This window comes from Girardinichthys multiradiatus, chromosome 19 (genome assembly GCF_021462225.1).
Source record: "Girardinichthys multiradiatus isolate DD_20200921_A chromosome 19, DD_fGirMul_XY1, whole genome shotgun sequence".
Lineage (NCBI taxonomy): Eukaryota > Metazoa > Chordata > Actinopteri > Cyprinodontiformes > Goodeidae > Girardinichthys > Girardinichthys multiradiatus.
In genome coordinates this window covers 30,534,314-30,556,572 of record NC_061811.1, presented here as the reverse complement: position 1 = coordinate 30,556,572, position 22,259 = coordinate 30,534,314, and the positions used below count along the sequence as shown (strand labels likewise).

General features: G+C 42.1%; 1 protein-coding gene across 1 annotated transcript in view; it reads right to left on the bottom strand.

Annotated features, from left to right (window-relative positions):
• sos2 (son of sevenless homolog 2 (Drosophila)) overlaps positions 1–22,259 on the bottom strand; it is a 54,515-nt gene that overhangs the window by 3,146 nt on the left and 29,110 nt on the right. Inside the window, exons 6-22 of the mRNA XM_047344938.1 lie at positions 20,381–20,524; positions 19,784–19,894; positions 14,802–14,900; positions 13,636–13,763; positions 12,780–13,435; positions 12,610–12,691; positions 11,023–11,142; positions 10,006–10,118; positions 9,306–9,528; positions 9,100–9,219; positions 8,856–9,018; positions 7,131–7,248; positions 6,737–6,909; positions 6,508–6,624; positions 1,976–2,240; positions 1,099–1,131; positions 864–964 (exon numbers count right to left, since the gene is read on the bottom strand). Of these exons, the coding sequence (XP_047200894.1) occupies positions 864–964; positions 1,099–1,131; positions 1,976–2,240; positions 6,508–6,624; positions 6,737–6,909; positions 7,131–7,248; positions 8,856–9,018; positions 9,100–9,219; positions 9,306–9,528; positions 10,006–10,118; positions 11,023–11,142; positions 12,610–12,691; positions 12,780–13,435; positions 13,636–13,763; positions 14,802–14,900; positions 19,784–19,894; positions 20,381–20,524 (2,766 nt within the window). The remainder of the gene's footprint in view (positions 1–863; positions 965–1,098; positions 1,132–1,975; positions 2,241–6,507; positions 6,625–6,736; positions 6,910–7,130; positions 7,249–8,855; positions 9,019–9,099; positions 9,220–9,305; positions 9,529–10,005; positions 10,119–11,022; positions 11,143–12,609; positions 12,692–12,779; positions 13,436–13,635; positions 13,764–14,801; positions 14,901–19,783; positions 19,895–20,380; positions 20,525–22,259) is intronic.

The following is a 22,259-nucleotide window of genomic DNA, read 5'->3' as shown; positions in this document are numbered from 1 at the left end:
CACCAGTAACCGAGCAGCATCTTGGTTCTAGACACAAAATTAAAGTCCTGGAATGGCCAGCCCAATCCCCAGACTTTAATCCGATTGAAAACTTGTGGGGACACATCAAAAAAGCCGTTTCTGAGGCAAAACCAAGAAATGCCGGGGAATTGGGGAGGGTTGTCAAATTCCTGGGCTGAAGTTGGTCGACTCCATAAAACACAGATATGAAGCAGTTCTCAGAGACGGCGGTTAAACAACTAAATATTAGTTCAGTCATTCACAGTAATGATAAATCCTAAATATCTTTCAGTAAATATTTGAGTTTGTAAAAAAATGCACACGCTGCTATTTTGTTGAACAGCCCAATGTTTATTTCTCTTCATTTTCTTTAATGTGATTGAAAGATTGATACATTTTTCTTCATAGTTTAAATAGAACATAATGTGCAGGGTTCCCAGTGCATGGAAATAAAAACTATTGTAAGGATTTTGAGCTTTACTCACGTTTTTAAACACAATGTTATTTTGTACACAACTGTTAATGCAAAATGCTGTGTGGAGGAAAACTAACACTGCACATCATCCTAGATACAAATGAGAATCTGTGGCAAGACCTAAAAACTGATGTGCTTGGATGCTCGCTGCCTCATCCCTGTTATGATGTTTGATATGATGAGTGTAAACATGGTCCTATTTGCATCTACATTTTTAATCAGAGATGCAGAACAGGAACTCTGGTTTTTCTCTACCAGAAGACGTTGAACTCCAAACATGTATTAAAGTTTCCTTTATTTTCCCATCATCACCTCCTGCCATCTTTCCTCTCTCTGCCTTTTACCTGCAGCAGACCCACATTCAGATTTTATTATTTATTTGTCTTACTTTTGCTTCAGACACGGTGTCTTTCCTTCGAGGAGGCAAAGGAGGTGGCTTTAGATCCTCTACAAGCTGGGGGAGGCTGCCACAGGAAACCGACTGGAACTCTGCAAAAATACAAAATCGACAATAAATAAAATAATAATAAAACAATTCATTCATGGCTTCTACTGTGATCAGAATCATCTGTTGCTCAACTGAAAAGCAATCAAACTATGAAAATTTCAAACTGATCACTCACTTGAAGGAGGCAAAGAACAGGAAAATACTGAGCCTGTAAAATTGAAACACAAACAGGATTATTTTTAAAAAAAGGTGTGAAAAATGATCAATAAATACAGATGTAAACTACAAGAGTTTACCTCTATTGTTAAAACTGTCTTTTTCTTCAAATATTTTAAATTGTATTGATAAAATCTATCTTGCTGCTGAATAATTGTCTCAGTTAAAGTTAGAACACAGTGACAATGAATTTATACGCCTGTAGCTTCACACCCACAACCTTCCACATACTTTATTGCGGTTTAATGTGAAAAGTAGTGCATAGATGTGTAGTGAAAGGAAAAATGATGAATTGTTTTCAACTAAATTACGATGAATTTGTTTTTTACATATAAATATCTGAAAAAGTGTGAAATACATTTGAATCCCCCCTGATACCTTAAAAAGAAACACTGGATTTTGCCCATTTATTGTAAAATAAGCTCAGTCAGACTGGATGAAGAGCATCTATGAACATCAATTTTCAAGTCCTGTTGGAGACTGACAAGTGGATTTGGGTCTGAACTTTGACTGGGTCATTCTAACACATGAACATGATTGATCCAAACCTACCCACTCAGTTCTGGCTGCATGTTTAGGGCTGTTGTCATGCTGGAAGGTAAACTTCTTTCCCGTTCTCAAATCTATTGCAGCTTCTAATACATTTTCTTCCAGGATTGCCTTATTTTTTTAGCTTCATCCCTTTTTCCCATCAAGTCTGACCAGTTTCTTTGTTCTTGTTTAAGAAAGGCATCTTCACAACATGATGCTGTCTGACAGAATAAATGCTTCACACAGGATGACCTGAAATATCCGTTCATGTATACAGAGGTAAAGATGTTAACAGATGAACTCACTGTTGTAGGAGCTGTTAAGGTCGTGCTCTATGAAGACTGAGCTGATATCAGAGGAGGCTGACTGTGGAGGGGTCGGTGTGTTTGGAGAGGTGGGCACTGAGGCAGACGAAGGTGGGTCCTGCTCGTTCTCCGCGATGCTGCGGAAAGTGATCTTATGCTGCAGATCTCTCTCCAGGGCAACGGGGTGGCCCTTCAGGGTGCCAGAGGTAGACGTTCGCACAGGCCGGAGCCCAGGAGATTTCAGAGAGTACGTGGTCTTCCTAGGCTGAGAGCAGAGTGGAAGGGAATGAGATTCACAAACAGAGTTGTCAAAGAAAAAAGCCCATTGCGACAGACAGCTTTAGCGGATTTAGGAAGAGTCTCAGTGTTAACATTTTGGAGCAGCCCAGCCGGAGTCCCCATTTATATCTGACAGTCTGTGGATGGAGCTAAAGATTAGGGTGATGGCCCGGAGCACTTCCAACCTCAAAGACTTGGAACTCAGCGCCAAAGATAAATCATCAAAACATTGTTTTATTGTCTTAAAGGATGCTTGTTGGATTTTAAAAAAATCAGAAACCAACTTCTTGGTTGAGTGAAAATCTGCTTAAGGTGTGAATAATTTTGGACTTAGTGAAAAAGTAACAGTCAGCATTTTTTTCTAGCCTTTTTGCTACAAGTGGTCGTTAATTAGTTATATTTGGAGCAGAGGTGCTACATGTGATAAGAGTATTTGGTGTGAATGGGGGTTTTTACTAACATTTAAAAATATTGATAACAAGAGTTCAGCATCTCATATCATTAAATGCTAAAAATCCTCAGTCAGTACCAGCATCCACACAGAAATGGGTCTCGTCAGAGTGTTGAGGTAGCGCGTATTGACCAATCAGAAAGCGTTTTCCAGGATTTTTAAATTCCCTACAAGAATCCTTCATGAGGACCATACGATCGAGGCACGTGATGTCGCCAGGTACGGCGGAGCTGGGGTCCCACCCTGGAGCCAGGCCTGGGGTCGGGACTCGCCGGAGAGCGCCTGGTGGCCGGGTTGCTCCTCACGGGACCCGGCCAGGCCAAGCCCGAACGAGAGACGCGAGGCCATCCCCCAGTGGGCCCACCACCTGCAGGGGGAACCGTGGGGGATCGGTGCAAAGAGGATTGGGCGGCGGACGAAGGTGGAGACCTCTGCCGCCCGATCCCCGGATGCTTAGGCTGGCTCTAGGGACGTGGAATGTCACCTCGCTGGGGGGCAAGGAGCCTGAGCTTGTGCGGGAGGTCGAGAGATATCGACTAGAAATAGTCGGGCTCGCCTCCACGCACTACGTGGGCTCTGGAACCCATCTCCTCGAGAGGGGCGGGACTCTCTTCTACTCTGGAGTGACCCACGTGGAGAGGCGGCGGGCTGGGGTGGGTTTACTTGTTGCCCCCCAGCTCAGCCGTCTCGTGTTGGGGTATATCCCTGTGGATGAGAAGGTCGCATCCCTGCTCCTTTGGGTTGGGGAGAGGTCTCTGACTGTTGTTTCGGCCTACGGGCCGAGTGGTAGTGCGGAGTACCCAGCCTTCTTGGCGTCCCTGTCGGGGGTGCTGGATAGTGCCCCTCCCGGGGACTCCATTATTCTGCTGGGGGACTTCAACGCCCACGTGGGGAACGATAGTGACACCTGGAGAGGCGTGATCGGGAGGAATGGCCTCCCCGATCTGAATCCGAGTGGTGTTTTGTTATTGGACTTCTGTGCTAGTCACGGATTGTCCATAATGAACACCATGTTCAAACATAAGGGTGTCCATCAGTGCACTTGACACCAGGATACCCTAGGCAGGAGGTCAATGATCGACTTTGTTGTCGTATCATCAGACCTTCGGCCGCATGTTTTGGACACTCGGGGGAAGAGAGGGGCTGAGCTGTCCACTGATCACCACCTGGTGGTGAGTTGGATCCGCTGGAGGAGGAGAAAGCCAGACAGACATGGTAGGCCCAAGCGCATAGTGAGGGTCTGCTGGGAACGTCTGGCGGACCCCTTGTCCAGGGATGTATTCAACTCCCTCCTCCGGGAGAGTTTTGATCAGATCCCGGGGGATGTTGGAGACAGAGTCCAAGTGGACCATGTTCTCCGCATCTATTGTTGATGCTGCCGTCTGTGGCTGCGGCCGTAAGGTCTGCAGTGCCTGTCGTGGCGGCAATCCCAGAACACGGTGGTGGACACCGGCAGTAAGGGACGCTGTCAAGCTGCAGAAGGAGTCCTATCGGCTGTGGTTGGCTTGTGGGACTCCTGAGGCAGCTGACAGGTACCGTGAGGCCAAACGTGCTGCGGCCCGGGCGGTGGCAGAGGCAAAAACTCGGGCCTGGGAGGAGCTCGGTGAGGCCATGGAGAAGGACTACCGGTTGGCCTCGGAGCGATTCTGACAAACCGTCCAGCGCCTCAGGAGGGGGAAGCAGGGCTTCGCCAACACCGCTTACAGTGGGGGTGGGAGACTGCTGACCTCGACTGAGGACATTATCGGGCGGTGGAAGGAGTACTTTGAGGATCTCCTCAATCCTGCCATCACAAATTCCCTGGTGGAAACAGAGGCTGGGGACTCGGGGTTAGACTCTTTCATCACACATACTGAAGTCACCGGTGGTTAAAAAGCTCTGCGGTGGCAAGGCTTCGGGGGTGGATGAGATCTGCCCTGAGTACCTCAAGTCTCTGGATGTTGTAGGGCTGTCATGGTTGACACGTCTCTTCAACATTGCGTGGCGGTCGGGGTCAGTGCCTCTGGACTGGCAGACTGGGGTGGTGGTCCCCCTTCATAAGAAGGGTGACCAGAGGGTGTGTTCCAACTACAGGGGGATCACACTCCTCAGCCTCCCTGGTAAGGCCTACGCCACGGTATTGTAGAGGAGAGTCCAACCGATAGTCGAACCCCGGCTTCAGGAGGAGCAGTGTGGTTTTCGTCCCGGCCGTGGAACACTGGACCAGCTCTATACCATCTACAGGGTGCTCGAGGGTTCATGGGAGTTTGCCCAACCGGTCCACATGTGTTTTGTGGACCTGGAGAAAGCATTCGACTGTGTCCCTCGTGATGCCCTGTGGGGGGTGCTCCGGGAGTATGGAATCGGGGGCCCTTTATTAGGGGCCATCCGGTCTCTGTAGAAGCGGAGCAGGAGTTTGGCCCGCATTGCCAGCACCAAGTCGGACCTATTCCCGCTGCATGTTGGACTCCGGCAGGGCTGCCCTTTGTCACCGGTCCTGTTCATAACTTTTATGGCCCCCTCTAGCCAAGACCTACAGCATGCCTGTGGCGGTTCGCAGCCGAGTGTGAAGCGGCTGGGATGAGGATCAGCTCCTCCAAGTCCGAGGCCATGGTACTCGACCGGAAAAGGGTGGCTTGTCCTCTTCACGTTGGAGGGGAGTTCCTGCCTCAAGCTGAGGAGTTCAAGTATCTCGGGGTCTTGTTCACGAGTGAGGGAAGACTGGAGCGGGAGATCGACAGACAGATCGGTGCAGCTGCCGCAATAATGGGGGCGCTGTGCTTGTCCGTTGTGGTGAAGAGAGAGCCGAGCCGAAAAGCAAAGCTCTCAATTTACTGGTCGGTCTACGTTCCTACCCTCACCTGGCCATGAACTTTGGGTCATGACCGAAAGAACGAGATCCCGGATACAAGCGGCTGAAATGAGCTCCCTCCGTAGGGTGGCCGGGCACTCCCTTATAGATAGGGTGAGCAGCTCGGCCATCCGGGAGGAGCTCGGAGTAGAGCCACTGCTCCTCCACATTGAGAGGAGCCAGTTGAGGTGGCTCGGGCATCTATACCGGATGCCTCCTGGACGCCTTCCTCGGGAGGTGTTCCAGGCACGTCCCACCGGGAGGAGGCCCAGGGGACGACCCAGGACACGCTGGAGGGACTATGTCTCTCGGCTGGCCTGGGAACGCCTCGGGCTCCCCCGGAGGAGCTGGAGGAGGTGTCTGGGGAGAGGGACATCTGGGTGTCTCTGCTGAGTTTGCTGCCCCCGCGACCTGGATGAAGCGGAAGACGACGAGTACTTGTCTTTTCAGGTCTCCAGGTTATTTCTCAGCTCATCTGTGATTTTTAGCAAGATCCGGGATTTAAGATCGAGACAAAATGTTGTTTCTGGGGACAGTGTTGTTTTTAAACTGTGAGTAAGTCGCACTTTGACGAAATACTGAAAACGTGAAAGACGTTTGTTTCAAAACACTAAACAGAATCCCTTCAATACTTTAACAGCAACCATTTATTAAATCTGCACAGACTATCTACCTGGAATGTTTCTCAGAGCAAGAACTACTGACTAACAGCGCAGAAAAGCTTCTTATAAGATTTTATGATGTCTTTATTATTAAAGGAAACAATAGCTGGAGATAATAAACGTGCTATTGCAAAATCTGTTCTGTAACTACAGCTCCGACAAATTAAAGTAAGCTTAAAAATGTTGAAGCTGGTGAGAACTGCCCTGCTTCAAGTGCAATAAAAGCATTAGAAAAGTCAGGAAAGAATAAACATGGAGTTACACATCACGAAGGTGACAACAACCACAAAACGCAAATAAAATCCCTTACAAATCGGACAGGCTGCCTGGCGTTCCGTGGCTCTAATTCCAGAGACTTCTTGAACAGGTAGTCTGAAAACTCCTTCTCATTCATGTTTTCCATTGGGTTCAGGTTCTCGAAGTACCTCTGTGCAACACAGGAAGCACAGGTTTAAACTTCCCGATAAGAGTATTATGGGGAAAAAAACCAAAAAAACAACACATTCAAAGACAACAACACTGCAGACAGGAGGCCTCACCCTGATGTCTGGCTCCACCTTCAAACAGTAGGGCTGGTTTTGATACTGCTGGATCTCTCCTGTTATTTCGGCCACTTTCCGTCGCTTGCTGAAGTTAATCAGGTCCATGCCGTGACGTCTCAGGAAGTCGGGGTTGCCTTCCTCAGTCTTCAGAATGTTGGTTAAATAGATGCCTAATTATAATGACAAGTTCATCAGTGGAGACTAAAAATGTAGCTTGATAAGCTTTATTTTAAATATTCAAAAAGCACAAGAACTAAAATGAATCAGGAAATAAAGAAAAGGAAATCTAATGGTTTAATCATTACTAAAACAAGAGAATGACACTAGACATAATCTGCAGAGAAAAAAGGATTTATGTTGAACTTGGGTGATTACGCTGTGCATGACTTACCAAAGAAAGGCACACAGGGTGGGTTTATTGACTTCAGTTTAGCCAAGTATTTCTTAAAATGATCCTGACTCAATTCCACCGCTTCTTCCAGGATTTTCTTTTTCCTTTCAGGTATGGCCTATCAAGGTCAGACAGACGAGGAAAAAAAAAAAAGTCATATGAAGTTGTCTTATATGACTAACTTGCAAACCCATTCAGGTGAGAAAGTTTTCGTCTTTGAAATAAATGCACAATCAACATTGAGCTTACTTAATGTTTCCAAATTGATTGTCAACGAAATAAAAACACATAACTTGAAGCTGCAAACATGTTAAGGTGGCGAGTATGGAGCAGCTCCGTTGGACTCTCAACAGAACAGAACCAGTACATTAAGCACAGTTCAGCTGACTGTTTACTTAAGGTATGTACTGGAGGCCTGGCCTTTCTCACAGATGTCGAGAGGGGAGGAAATAAGTCGGGCTCTCTTCTTCCTAACTCCACACATGCAGGCTTTCTTACATTTTCAAATGTGGTTTTCCACATACGAGGCCCTGTCTCATGTCTGTAATTAGGCCTCAGTCACCTCCTTTGCAGCACCAAACACCTTTTCATTACATGCAACAATACAAGTTCTGATACATAGAAACGGGGTTTGAATACATCAGTAGCGTTTTATAAAAGTATCCTTACTCCTTGACCTTTTCCACATTTTTTGCGCTACAACCACATACTTTTCTGCAATTGTATGTGATGAACCACCAACATAAAGTAGTGGATGATCATGAAGTCAAAGCAAACAACAAAATCTTCTACTTTTTTTAACAAATCAAAATATGGTAATAATAGGTGGTATGTATTTGTACTCAACCCTTTCTATGACTTAACCCCTAAATAAAATCCAGCTGCCGTGATAAATCACCTAAATGGAAAAGTGACCTGTGTGAAATTTAAATTTAGTATAAATCTAGCTGTGAAACCTCAGGTTTATTAGAAGACATTAGTGACCAAAGCACTACTTAATCCATCAGGTGAAAACGAACCCTACCAAGATATTGCCACCCACCTAAACTGGCAGGACAGGAAGGAAGGACATTAATCACATGCCAGTGGTTACTCTGGAGGTGCTGTAGAGATCAGCAGCTCAGGTGGCAACATCTGAGACCAAAATTGAACCTTTTTGGCATATGAAATATCTTCAATAGGAACAGAGATGTCAGATTTGGTGGTAGAATAGATGGAGCAAAATACAAGGCAATCCTGGAAGGAAACCTGCTAGAGGCTGGAAGACTTGCAAATGACTGAGGTTCACCTTCTAGCAGGGTATGACCCCCCGAACATACAGCCAAAGCTATGATGGTCCGGATCTAAGCATATTCAAAGTCAGAATGGCCCAGTCTTGAAAATCACAGACGTTCTCCAACCAATCTGACTGAGCTCGTCAGATTTCACTATGTATATGTGCAAAACTCCACAAGACTTTGTGGTTCTACAGTTTTGACTCAGGGGGATGAATAAGAACATTTAAACCTGTGATTTTCTACCACCTCACAAATATTCACCATGTGTCGATCTATCACATAAAATATCCCGAAAATTACTTCGACATTTGTGATTGTAAAATGGCATAAAGTTAAATTCAAGGAGTATAAATAGTTTTTTTCTGGCACTGTACAATGCAGGTCATAATCTAAATCCTGAAATAAACATCAGAAAAGCTCTAAGAAGAACAGCACAACTCTAACTCACCTCAAAGGTGTGGTCTAACCTGTAGACCGGGACAGAGTTGATGGCGCTGACCACCTCTAGGACCCCGTTAAAGTTGTTCAGCTCCTGGAAAACCTGCAGGATCTCGATGACCCGTGATAACACTGCAACTCTTTCCTCATGGTTCATCACCTCTACAATACATCTGCAACACACCGACACAAATACAGAATTATTTAAGAAGCATAAAACAAATGAATGATGTAGCAATGAAAACGAGACTCACTTTTCGAACCACAGCGTTAGGTTGGTGGTGTGGCGGATCATGCGAAGCAGGTTTGGAGAGTTCTTCTCCTTGTCCTCTTTGGTCCAGACGCTGCCCACCAGTTCGGACGGCCGGACAGCTCTGTGCATCAAGCATTACGTTTTGATTACTACACAGAGTCTTGTCTGAAGCTCTTTACTGGCCTCAAAGTCTTCATCATTGTTTACCTGTAGAGCTCAGACTCTATCAGTGTGAGTTGGCGGGCGATCTCTATGGGGTGAAGGGTCATGAGTTCAAAATTCTCACTTTGGCCGGCTTTGCAGATGTGCCACTCAAAGGGAGGAGGCGAGCTCTCAAAGGTGATGTTGTGACTGATGCCGTTTGACTGGATTTGAAGCTTCCTCCTGATGACCTTAGTGATGGACTCCACCCACTTCCTCATAGACTTGCCTGAAAAAAAGTACAAACATTTATTCAGAAACAGTCATTCAAAAACACTCAGCACCAGACAATTGTACAAAAAGTAAAAAGACTTTATGAGTTCTAGTGACACTCATAGTCTCTAACATCAAAAGTGAAATATTTTGTTAAATTCAGGGACTTAGTGTCAGAACAGGGACACAGTTCACCTGTTCCCATTACTGAGAATTTACAAGATAAGCGTGCAAAAATCTATTTCAAGTTTAAAGACAAACAAAAAAAAAATAAAAAAATAAAAACATCGCACTAGATTTAGGTAGAGAAAACTTTGGGGATAATCACTTTGTGCTGCCTTTTCTTCCCGCAGGTTAAAGTAATTCAACGCTTTTCCACAGAATCTCTGCTTTTCTCCTGTACAAAATCAAAATAGATAAAACTTTTTCCCCTTTAAATGAAGATCTTTGAAGTGATCCGGTGTCCAAACCTTTGACCGTATATTTGACTGACCTCGAAGTTGAAGTTTTTGGGTGATGTATTCCTCCAGCTGAACTCTCAGGTCTGGATTATTCTCAAAGTCGTAGAAATGATGTTCGACCCACTGACGGAAAACATTGAGAACCCTGCAGAGTAACAATGAAACTAAGTGTCACGCATTCACAATATTAAATACCTACAAGGAATGTATTCATGCTAAACTAAAAAAATTATAAAATCAACTTTGTTGGATGAAAGAACTTAGAAATGATTTGTTATTACCCAAAGTAGGCCCTTTAGTTTTTACTATTCAACATTGCAAACCTAACTGTAAATAAAACATTCTAAAAACTAACATGTCAAGTAATCTGGTGAGGATTAGGTATACAGCTATAAAAGAAATGTTTTGTCCTCAAGTCTCATCTGAAGAAATATTTTCACCTTACTGGATTATCCAGCTGTCTGTATTCTAGCGATGACTATTGATGTATAATATTCACATCTTAGCAGATGTACCTCTGAATGTAAATTAAAAGCCATATTTCTCCTTGATTAAATCCTTTACAGCGGCCGACTTTCATGCCTCCTGTGATACTAACAAGCTTTCAGGTTTTAATGCTAAGAAGATTAACCCCAGCTCGGTTAAACCTCTTAAACACATGAATTAATCTTTAATAGCAAAGTAATTTTCTAATTCGAGAGGGTGAGAAAGCTAAAGTCATGCTAGGACAGAAAACGTCTTTGTATGTTAGAATAAAACTTTACATTCCTTTAAGTGTGTTTAAGTGGGGATTTTAATCTACATAAAATTGACCAAATGAATGTTACAATAACCTGAAAATGTAACATTTTGACAGGATTTTACATTTTTTATCAAAACCTTTTTTTGCCAAACAAATTAAATATAATGTCGTCTTAAACGGAAATCAAGGTTGAACTTCATTTCCAATTGACTTTCATAACTTAAATAAATGCAAATAGGCCCTTTTCACTTTCCTAGAGAAACACTGAACCAAATGAGAATGGACTTTACTTGGGTGACTGCTGTACCTGAGTTGGACCGGCTGCACGTATTCCCTTCGGAACCGCTGGAGTTCGGCTGTTGTTGGCGGATCGCCGTTCCAGATAGCCACTTCATCATCGCCATTTCCCGACTCAGGGATATTAATCCTGAGAAAATATTGGGGATGTTTAGAACTGTCGGAGTACTTGTGAAACCTTAAAACCCTTACATGTCATGCCTTTCCAAAAACATTCATATCCCCTGAATTCTCCGTTTTGCATGTTATAACCACAAACTTTATTATAGACCAACAAAAGTAGTGCATACGTAAGGGGTTTTCCAATTTTCCAAATAATCTGAGTAATGTAGTGTACATTTATTTTCAGACCCTCTGAGTCAAAACTTTGTATGACCATCTTTGATTGCAATTAGAGCTTCAACTCTTTTGGGTATATTTCTACCAGCTTGCCATATCTAGAGACAGGTTTAATTGTCAATTTCTTCTTGCCAGTTAGCTCAAGCTCAGTCAGATTAGTTTCAGAGTTTCTGTAAACAGCATTATGTTGTCTGGCCTCAGATTCTGAGTTAGATCTGGACTGTGACCCATTCAAACACATGAAAACGATTTGATCTAAACCAGTAGCTCTGACTGTGTGCTTAGGGATGTTGTCCAGTTGGAAAGCGAACCTTCGCTCCACTCTAGTCTTTAGGAGCCGCTAACAGGTTTTCTTCCAGAATTGCCTCAGATTTAGCTCCAGCCATTTTCAACTCCAGTCCTACCCGTCCCAGTCCCTGCTGAAAACAAGCATTCCCACAGCATGATGCTGCCGCCATGCTGTAATGCTTGGATTTGTGTGCTTGGGTTGAGGTGTAGCATTAAGTTTTGATCTCATCTGATCAGCGTCTTTGTCCACGTTTGCTGTGTCCCCCTCATGACATGCGGCAAACTTTAAAAGAAACTTCTTGTTGCCATGTTTCATCAATGACTTTCTTCTTGCCACTCTTCCATAAAGGCCAGATTTGTGGATCTCTGCAGCTCCTCCAGCGATACCATTGATCTCTTGGCTGCTTCTCTGATATATGGTCTCCCTAACCGGCCTGTCAGTTAAGGTGGATGGCCATCTTCTAGGTAGGTTTGCCATTGGACCATACTGTTCAAAGCTTTGGATGTTGTCTTATAATCTAACCTGACTTAACTTCTCCAAATCTTTATCCCTGGCCTGTCTCCTGTGTTCCTTGGTCTTTGTGATTCATGTTGTTCAATAATGCTCTCCTACCAACCTTCTGAGGCCTTCACAGAACAGCTGGATTTGGGTTTGAATCACAGCTGCAATTAGTTGCACTGGATGTTATTTAGGGGTACCAGACTAAATGGGGCTGAATACATATGTACACAACACCTAACCTTTTTTGAAAAACAAAATGGAAAAACATGCACTCCTGTTTATCAAATAAACCGACACCCACTAAAATTCATTAAATGTTACGGTTGAAAATTTTCAACAACTTTAAGGGGTATGAATACTTTAACAATGGACTGTGTGTGTGTGAGACGGAGGCCCATCATATAAGAATGCAGTAGGCACGGCAGCAGTAGAAACAGTGTTTTAGCTGAATAGCTGTAATGACTGTACCTGTCTATAAGAAGGGTGAGGAGCTCCTGTGGTTTGCAGAAGGATCGATAGGTGGTGAGAAATGTGCGCACAAAGTTGGGATCTAAAATCAAAGAAAAAAAAACCCAATAGAAATAATACAATAGATTTTTCTTTTTGTTTACACGAGTGAATTGAGTGCAACAGCTTACCAGCATACATATGGTAGGTGAGCCTTTCTATGAGCTTGACCACTGTGCCGGCCTTAATGATAGGGATGCCAGTCTTGCTCTGCACTCTGTCCTCAAACACTATATTCTCCTCAGAATCCTGCACGGCAAACTGGTAAACCTCGGGTGAGGGCAGTCTGAGAGGACGCTGCTGTTCCTCAGTCTGCAGTATCGAGTCCAACATGCGATCCAAAGTGGAGCGGTACTGAAGAGCCATCAATGCTGCCATCCAGTTTGCTTTCTCCTCTGCTGTCCTTGCACAGAAAACTGCAGAGTTTTCATCTTTGAAAATGAGTTCAAAAGCGTGCTGCAACTCTGGGGAGTCCTCGCGGTCCACAATGCGGATCTTTCTAAGCACAAACTTCTCTTTGAGGCGGTATTCTGCCCCACTACCGGATCCCGGGAGTCGTGAGCTCTGATTGGCCTTGCAGCTGATCATAAGGCCGTCAAACAGGAAGTTGTGTCTCTCGTGTTTTGCACCTGCTCGTACAAGTGTCCCTTCAGTAATAAACTCGTTGCAGCACTGACCGATGTCCTTTCCCTCCCAGCCGTCGATGCTTTTCTGGATCTCGATCATCCGTTTGATGGCAAGCTGCTTGCCACGAACCTGCCGGCTATACCGGCGGTAAATGGCCTCACTGGAAAGTGAAGTTCACAGAGTGAAGTTCATCAGAAAGGGCAAATCACAAATATAACATCTCATAATCTAACATTGCAGAACAACTAAAAAAGCCACTCTGATAAAATGGTGTTTTGGTGTAATATGTGCCACAATTCACAAGAAGTGAAGAGCATGAAAATATTTGTAATCATTTTTATCCTGTTGGTGGGAACGTACACAGGTTTACGACGAGGCTGGTGCTTGACATATATGCGCTCCACGCTGGACTGCAGGTTGAGCAAGGCTGTGATTGCCTGTTTCAGACATTCTCTGTCATCTTGATCTTCGCTACGTTCCTGAAGTTGCTGTAAAAGGGCCAGGAAAGGATACATATCAGACTCTTACTCAAAAACATGATTTTTGGTATAAGAAAAGCACAGAGATGCTTCAGAGAAACGATGGCTCTGTCTGTTGCATACCAAGGCTCTGCAATTCAAATAATCTCTAACACAATAAATCGGATTAATTCTTCTCGTCATCAAACAATTTACCCCGATATGTCGTCCTCACAGGCTGTCATGTTTTCAACAACAATGACAGTCTCACACTATTTTAAGATTTCTGTATTTCAACTACAACCAAAAATATGTGTGAAACAAATTAACTTTCAGGTGTAGAGCCAGAAGCCTTTTAAAAACCTCGGGTTATTCTTAGTCGTGCCAAGAAAATGACATTTTAAACGTCCAAATAACTCATTTACAGGTTGTAAAACACAGAAGGTCTTGTTAAAGTAACTCATACATCAGCCAGTTCACCTGAGCCATGCTGTGGCTCGACGTTACAGTGAAAACTACTTTGAGAACGCATCCCTGTCGAACACAAAACTGCAAACACTCCTATTTTTTCCAAATTAGTTACTGATCAATACTTTAATTATGGAAAGAAAACCAAACTGCTGTCAAATGACTGTTAACCTGAAGGATTTTCACTTCAGTGTTAAATAAAGCAACCTGATCAATATTATTATCAGATACAGCATGTTCTCTAAACAGAGAATAATCATTTTCACACCACATCTAATTAGCAGGTATTGCGCCTTTCTACGTAATCAGTAATGCAGTTAAGATGCCAACTCAGTGGAAGTGGTGATGGTGGTTCTAATAAAAACATGCACTTCCTAATTTAGCATTTTTAAACATCGGACTTAAATATCACATGTTGTCTTCAGTATTAAAATTGCGTTTTTTATTGTTACAAGTCCTTGCTTGTATGGATGCTAATGCATGCATCAAACCACTGAGGTTATGTAACAAACAAATGAATCCAACATCACCCTTTAATCTTTTTAAAAACCATGCTCAGTAAGTGTTATTGACAGGAAATACCCATGCGTGAGTACTTACCTGCAGTAGCTCAAAGTAGTGCAGACAGTGGTACACTGGAACCTTCATCAGCTGGGGAAGGACATACTGAACGCACTCTTTAAAGCCCCCCGGATTAGACTAGAGACACAAATGAGAATAGGTGGAAATGTTGGAAATAAACTAGCCTGTCAATATCTTGAACTTTTACAAAAATGCTTAATTATCAACTAAAATATATGAAAAGTGAGATCAACAGTCATTTTTGTTACTTAATGTCACATCCATTTTCTTAATGAATCTAGTCTGATGTTTCAACATGTCAGCAGCCTGTACATTTATGGCTGCAGGGCGTCAAGGACAGAAGTTAAAGCTAAATAACTCTTTTTAAACTTGTGAGGTCCGTGTGCATGTTTCAGCCCACAACTGAGACTATCAAAGAGAATGACAAGCAAGCCAGCATAATAACTGTCGAGGTGAGGCCAAAGTATCCACTTTAATCTTTGATCCCCTGATAAATGACACAGAATCAATATCTTTGTACTTAGACTCCACAGCGGCAGCTACAATGTCTGGCTGGAGAGAAAGGGTCTGGGGCGGGGAGTCATTCTCGTGGAAGACAAAAGCATCAGCTGCCCGATCAACACTGATGGACGGTGTGGAAACAATGGGCTACATTCTGATCATGTTATTGATATGTCAGCAATCTTTGCACATTTGCACTATGAGATAAGCAGATGAGGAACAATTTTACTACACAATCTATAGAGACGTTCTAAGTAAACAACTTCCTACGTACACTGTATTGCCAAAAGTATTTGTCTGTCTACTTTTACATATACATGAACTCTGATGACATCATATTCTAAATCTCTGAGGTCCAATTTGTTGATGGACCCACCGCTGCCAGCAACAGCAACTTTAACTATTCTGTATACATCTTCCTCAAGGTTTAGGAGTGTGTTCATAGATAGATGAGAAAACCAGAACTGCAGCCTCTGCTCTAATTTATCCCAAAGGTGTTCAGGAAGGTTGAGGTCAGGACTGTGCTGGACCAGTCAAATATCTCCACACCAAACTGTATACACCTGCTGCCATGCGTGCCTGGAACACCAGAATTTATTGACTTGGTGGTAGGACCCAATACTTTCGACAATATAGTTTGTGTTTCTTCAAGGATAGTGTTTATCATGATCAAATATGAAATATTATGAAATTTTACTGACTCATCTTAGTTCAATTTTTGATCTTCCCTTAGTTTTCCTTTAGAGGGCATTGGATAAGACCCTCACACTGCTGACATTGCTCCTCTGCTTTCGTTAAACACCCCAGAATCCTGCGCTGTATCGCCATCGTTGAGACATGCCCAAACAAATACCACATGGCCAACCCCTCCCCTTCACAAAACACACAAACAGCAACAAGATGGTAATAAACATCAGCCCAGTACTTGAGTAGTTACTTATCGGGCCAATACCGATGTTAACGCTGACATATCGCGCATTCCTACTCATCATAAATGCTTGACCATCCTAACACATAAATATGCTACTCTATAGTAGAACTGGCTGTATGTTTATGGTAGTTGTGCTGCTAGAAAATGTATCTCCGCTCCAGTTTCAACTCATTTACAGGGTTCAATCGGTTTTCCATTCAGTATTCCATTAAATCTGACCAGCTTCCCTGACTTTTCTGAAGAAATCAGCATTTCAGGCTGATTTTTCTGCAAGGTATAGCATTTTGCATGTAGGCTAAAAAGTTCAATTTTGGTCTCATCTGACTAGAGCATATGGTGCTTCCACATGCATACTGTTTTCCCTACAATGGATTGTGACAAACTGCAAATATAACTTCCAATGGCTTCATTTCAGCAATAGTTTTCTTCCTGGAACTCCTTTCATAAAAGGCCAGTGTGCACAAATAATAGCTGAATTATGAAAAGATTCCCCCACAGGAGCTGTGGATCATTACAGATCCTCCAGTTACCATGGGCCACTTGACTGCTTCTCTGATTCTTGTTACCCATGCCTGGCTTCTCTCTTTAATTACATGCAGCTGGCCACTCAAGTAGTTGAACTGGATTTTATTTTAGGGCATCAGAGCAAGGGTGCTTACATGCAAAGCATTTTTAGATTTTAATTTTTTTTAAAGATATTTTTTCGGCACTAGTGGCCTTTATTTTTTGACAGTAGGCAGACAGGAAAGAGGGGTAGAGAGAGGGGGAGACATTCGGCAAATGTTGCCGGGTCCGGGACTCGGACCCGGAACGGCCGCTTCGAGGACTGTAGCCTCTGTACATGGTCGCACACTTAACCCCTACACCATCAGCACCGCGCCCTTAGATTTTTATTTTTGAAGAATGTTGGAAAATGTCTTATTTTGCTTCAACATAATAGGTTTGCAGTACTTTGTTTAGCCTGTATCATGTAAAATCCCAATCAAAAACACTGAGGGTTGTAGCTGTCACATTAGAAAAGGTGAAAAGGTTCAAGATGTCTTTGGAAAACAAAACTTAAGAGGAAATATACTTTAATGCTCCTTTCTCTTTGCATTTGTTGTCATTGCATTATGTAACATCCAATGTCACACACCTGAGGATGCAGAGGAGAACCATCATAAACCCTGATGTAGGTGCATGCTTCCCACTGTACAACCTCCAGGTTTCACTACACCAGGGTACAACATCTATAAACACACTTGCATTTTGAAATAAACCATAGAAATCAGTGTCTTTTTGAATGTTATATATCAAGTCAGACTTTACACAACCTTCACGAAGCAAGAGCACCAATAATTGTTAACGCAGCTCAAATGTAAACCCAAACTTATATAAAACACAGTGACTCAGAGCACAACATGTTCCTGTGACAGAGGTACGAGCACTATTAGGCTCAGTTGTGGCCTTCTGACATCATAATTCACAGCTAATTTTCGATATGAGATGTGCTTTGGGTGATTTGCACCACACCACTCTCCTCCTAAGCAGAGAAATCGCTACCAGTGTGCCTGACTGTTCTATTTTTAAAGGCCAATGTAATTTACCCACAATACCAGACGGTGCAGGTTGCATTTGCTGAGAGCTCGACGGACACATCCATCTGACAGCCAGGGAGGGAGAGAGGCGACATGTCAAAGGGAAAAAGGAGCATTTGCAATGAGACAACAGATGATCTCACTGCCTCATATTTGATCCCCGTCACAGCTTGCAACATATAGTTACCTATATCAGAGGCTATAGATCAGCTTTGTTCCTATTCTTAGTTTATGTTGTAAAAACGAGGAGAAATGATGAGATGTGGTTAGCTGCCATCACTATATGTATCCATGTTTAGAATCTCAGATGATCAGCATGCTTTAACACACACACCTGTGCTTGAAGAGTAATACAAAATAATTTAGTGGGTAGATTATGATTAATAGAAATGAACCAAAGATAAAAAATTATATTTTCTATAAAAACAAAATATGATGGTTACTAGTTTCTGATCTATTGCTATAATTAAATAAAGTGGAAAACACAATCTGGGTAGCCAAAGGACAGAAAACACAAAAACACAACTTTTTATATATTGGATGCCAACAAGAAACAGTCAAAAAATATAAAAGCCATAGAAAAGATCTTCTACTTTACATAAAGTTGTGTTACAACTACAAACGTCAATGTATTGTATGGTGGTTTTTTTGATGGATCAACACAAAGCAGTTCAGATTTTAGAAGTGGAAGGAAAGGGTATCATGTTTTTACAAATCAGAAATTTCTACACTTAAGTGTTCAACCCCTCTTTACCCTCCTAAATAATATCAATTTATATCCATCTGCCTTAAAAAATCACCAAACAAGTGGCTCTTGAAGAAAAATACATGAATTTAAAAATATTATATAATCTGAAAAAGCGTGGCTTGCATCTTTAGTTTTTTTATTTTTTTATTTATGAAACTTTTAAAACCATTATTTCTTTTATTTCCACTTCACAGTTATGCGCCATTCTGTGTAGGCCTATCAGATAAATTCCCAATAAAATGCTTTAAAGTTTGTATTTGTAATTAGTAAAATGTGTAAAGGTTCAAGGGGTATGAATACATCTGCTGTAACACTGATTAAGCCTGTGTAATACACAGTTTTCCTTTAGTTAGCATCCATGCAATTTAAAATTAAACCTATATTTCAATTCCTGCACCCATCCTCACTTTTTCTCATGCATAGAGTGAGGATGCTCATGTACCCTGAATACTCTCACTGGGTGAGAGTATTCAGGGTATGGTGGCTGCAGTGTTGATCTAACTGGGGTCTGACTGGTGGTTCTCGAGTAAACACAGTGCGGCTTCAATCTGAGGTACAAGTCTGTTAAAGTACACACAGTTAGCTTGTTCCCTTTTTGACTTCAATAAGCGCTTAGCAGCATGAAAAGATACAGAGAGAGCTATATGTATTGAATGAGAAGTAGAGAATTTGGTTGACAAGACTGAAGAGAGCAAAAAATTGGCTGGTTTTATAAATACTGTTACAGTAAGTGGGCTTGACTCCCAGCAATGCTTCACTTAGCCACAATAGATTTTTGGCCTGAGAAAACACCAGCAAATATTTCATCTTCAAAGGCTGCCAAACTGCACCCCACTGGGCCTATTTCAATGCTATTCTCGTGAGGAATGTGCAAATAAAACAAAACAGCAGTGGAGACTAAAGTGTACGCAGGATGCTTGAATGTGTCATGACATGCCTTCAAACTATATTTTACCCAGGTTCAGTTCAAATCAGAAGCAGGAATGAATACAGAAACACTGTTGGGCGAGTGTGAACACTACTTGCATGTTTTTTAAAGTGTGGACAATGATGAGTAAATTTAACTCCATTAAGTCCAATTCAAAACATCATAAGACTGCAGAGTTGATGATGGACAAATTAAGTAGAGCTGAAAAGAAAACCTTTTTTCTAAATACAAATGTCAGCTTTATGAAAATACTGTCAGAAAAACACGATTGATAAAATGTTCTCTCATCAGTTAAGCTCCAATCAAAACTCTCACCCCAAAGTGTTGGCGAACCGTTTGTCTCAGCATCATTTCGTGGAAGTGTTCATTAAATTTCTTGCCGAGGATGTCCTGAGACAGGGTCTCGTACGGGTCAAATGCCTGCTCCTACAAACACACAGAATGATCCAAAGCATTAATGATCAGAACACGCTCATTCACACAGACGCAACCTCCTGGTGTAATGTTCAACTACTTGTGCTGTAATGATAGTCAGTAATTTGTGTTGAACATCATAACATAAACAACTTTTCAACATTACATTTCATTAGTGGCATTTATGTCCACAAATGTGGAATTTTCTTAAACAAATCTGGCTTAAACCTAAAAACCAGCTGAAAAATGTAGTATTTTACATTTATGAAGCTTATTCTTATTTTGAAAACTGAAGCAGAAACAGTTTCCAGAAAAGATCTTCATTTGCAAGAAACATGTTAGATGAGCTAATTAATACATATAAGAAACTAATTAAAAAGCTACTACAAAACAGTTTGGCCTTTGGTGATGGCTGTTTCACATTCACATTAAATGATGAAAACAAAAATTTACATGCATGCAGTTTAGTAGATTTTCCAGTAAAACCATCTATGTTACCTCTGCTAGGTCCTCAAAGCAGCTGCCCACCAGCGGATGAGGACTGCCGTCTGCAGTCATCTCCACTGCGTCCTCGATAAGTCCCAGAAGCTTCACGGTCAGCTCGTGGATGTCCAAGATGTTGCTGAAGATCACCTCGACATCCTGCAACAGCAACAAAAGTACCTAGTGAGCTGTGCGAACAATGCAAACGATTTTTTTCCTGACAGCCTTTACCACAGAGACATGGCCAGGGCAAAATTTTTATTTCATATAGTTGGAATAATTCGACTGACAAACGCACTAAGAAAGTATTAAGAGTATTTTCAGATGTTTTCTTGGTGCCACAAATAGTTCAAAGAGGAATCATCTACCAACAATGGAGATGTCTGAAGATCTTTTTATGTTCATACCCTGAACACACCAATCCACCATGATTCAAGCTTGGGACGGTGTGTTCAGGGGAACAGTGATGTGTTGTTTTGTCACACAGTGTTTTGCAAGTAGGCCAAAACTTAATATTTTGATCTTATATGACCAGAGCACATTCTTCAATGATGGGACTTCTTTCGGCTTTCTTTTAACAACTGCGTTAAAGGCAAAAGGAGCTTTTATTTAATATACATATAAAGAGCTACATGGCATCAGAAAACCTGCAATTCTGGAACAACTGCAAAAATTTCAATGCCCGATTACAATAGGGCTGCAACTAACAATTATTTTGCTAATCGGTTAATTTGTCATCTATTTTTTCGAATAATCGATTAATAATCGGACGGCACAAGATGCTTAATAGGAATTTTGTTGTTGTTACAGAAATGGAACCCGGTGAAGCTAAAGCTATGCAACTTTAGGAGTTCTGGATAGAGCATATTTACAGACAAAGAATGTTTTTCATCTTAAATGGAAAATGTATATATATATATATATATATTATATATAGAGATATACACTGTTCATAAAAATAAAGGGAACACTTAAACAACACAATATAACTCCAAGTAAATCAAACTTCTGTGAAATCAAACTGTCCACTTAGGAAGCAACACTGATTGACAATCAATTTCACATGCTGTTGTTCAAATGGAATAGACAACAGGGGGAAATCTTTGGCGATTAGCAAGACACACTCAATAAAGGAGTGGTTCTGCAGGTGGGGACCACAGACCACTGTGGGCATTAACAACAATCAGAGTCCATCCAACTGGCCAAACATTTTATTGATCTGCAGAGTGGAATATCTGACACTTAATCACGATATTGCGATGATGACGACTCGATATATTGTGCACATATATACTGTACATAAACCTCTGTCCAGTCTCGTCTGCCATGGCTTTTTTGTTATTGTCCCATCTTGTCTGTGTCTACGCTCACATGCAGAACATTGAGAACAATCTTCTCTGTGGTGGAAGTGTTATCCAGCAGCAGCAAACATGCATGCTAATAGTTTTTGCATGGATTATGTGATTTAAGCGAAGTTTTTCGTCTCATATCTTAAGTTATTCCCGATGTTACGTTTGAGGTTATTTAGTTCATCCTCTCTTCTAACACTAAATTTGATTTTCATTTGCTTGAACATCACTTGCCCACAAAAAATTATTTATGTTCAAATAAAAATGAGCTCAGTCATCTTTCCCCGTAAGGTTGTTGGTGATAATAAGACATTATCAATGCATGAAGGTAACTGGCTGCCTGCTGAAAAGCCATTTTTAAATTAAGTCCAAGACTGTTCATTTCAACCAGTGCTGAAAAGGGTCAGGGTGTATCTGAATCTTAATCAGCCATTAGCTTTTCTTCTGCACCAAACTACTGTCACTATAAATATAAGCCATTAGAAATGTGACCTCTAACCCTCATGTAACCTTTACATTAGTGTGACTCGTAGTTCATTTGTTAA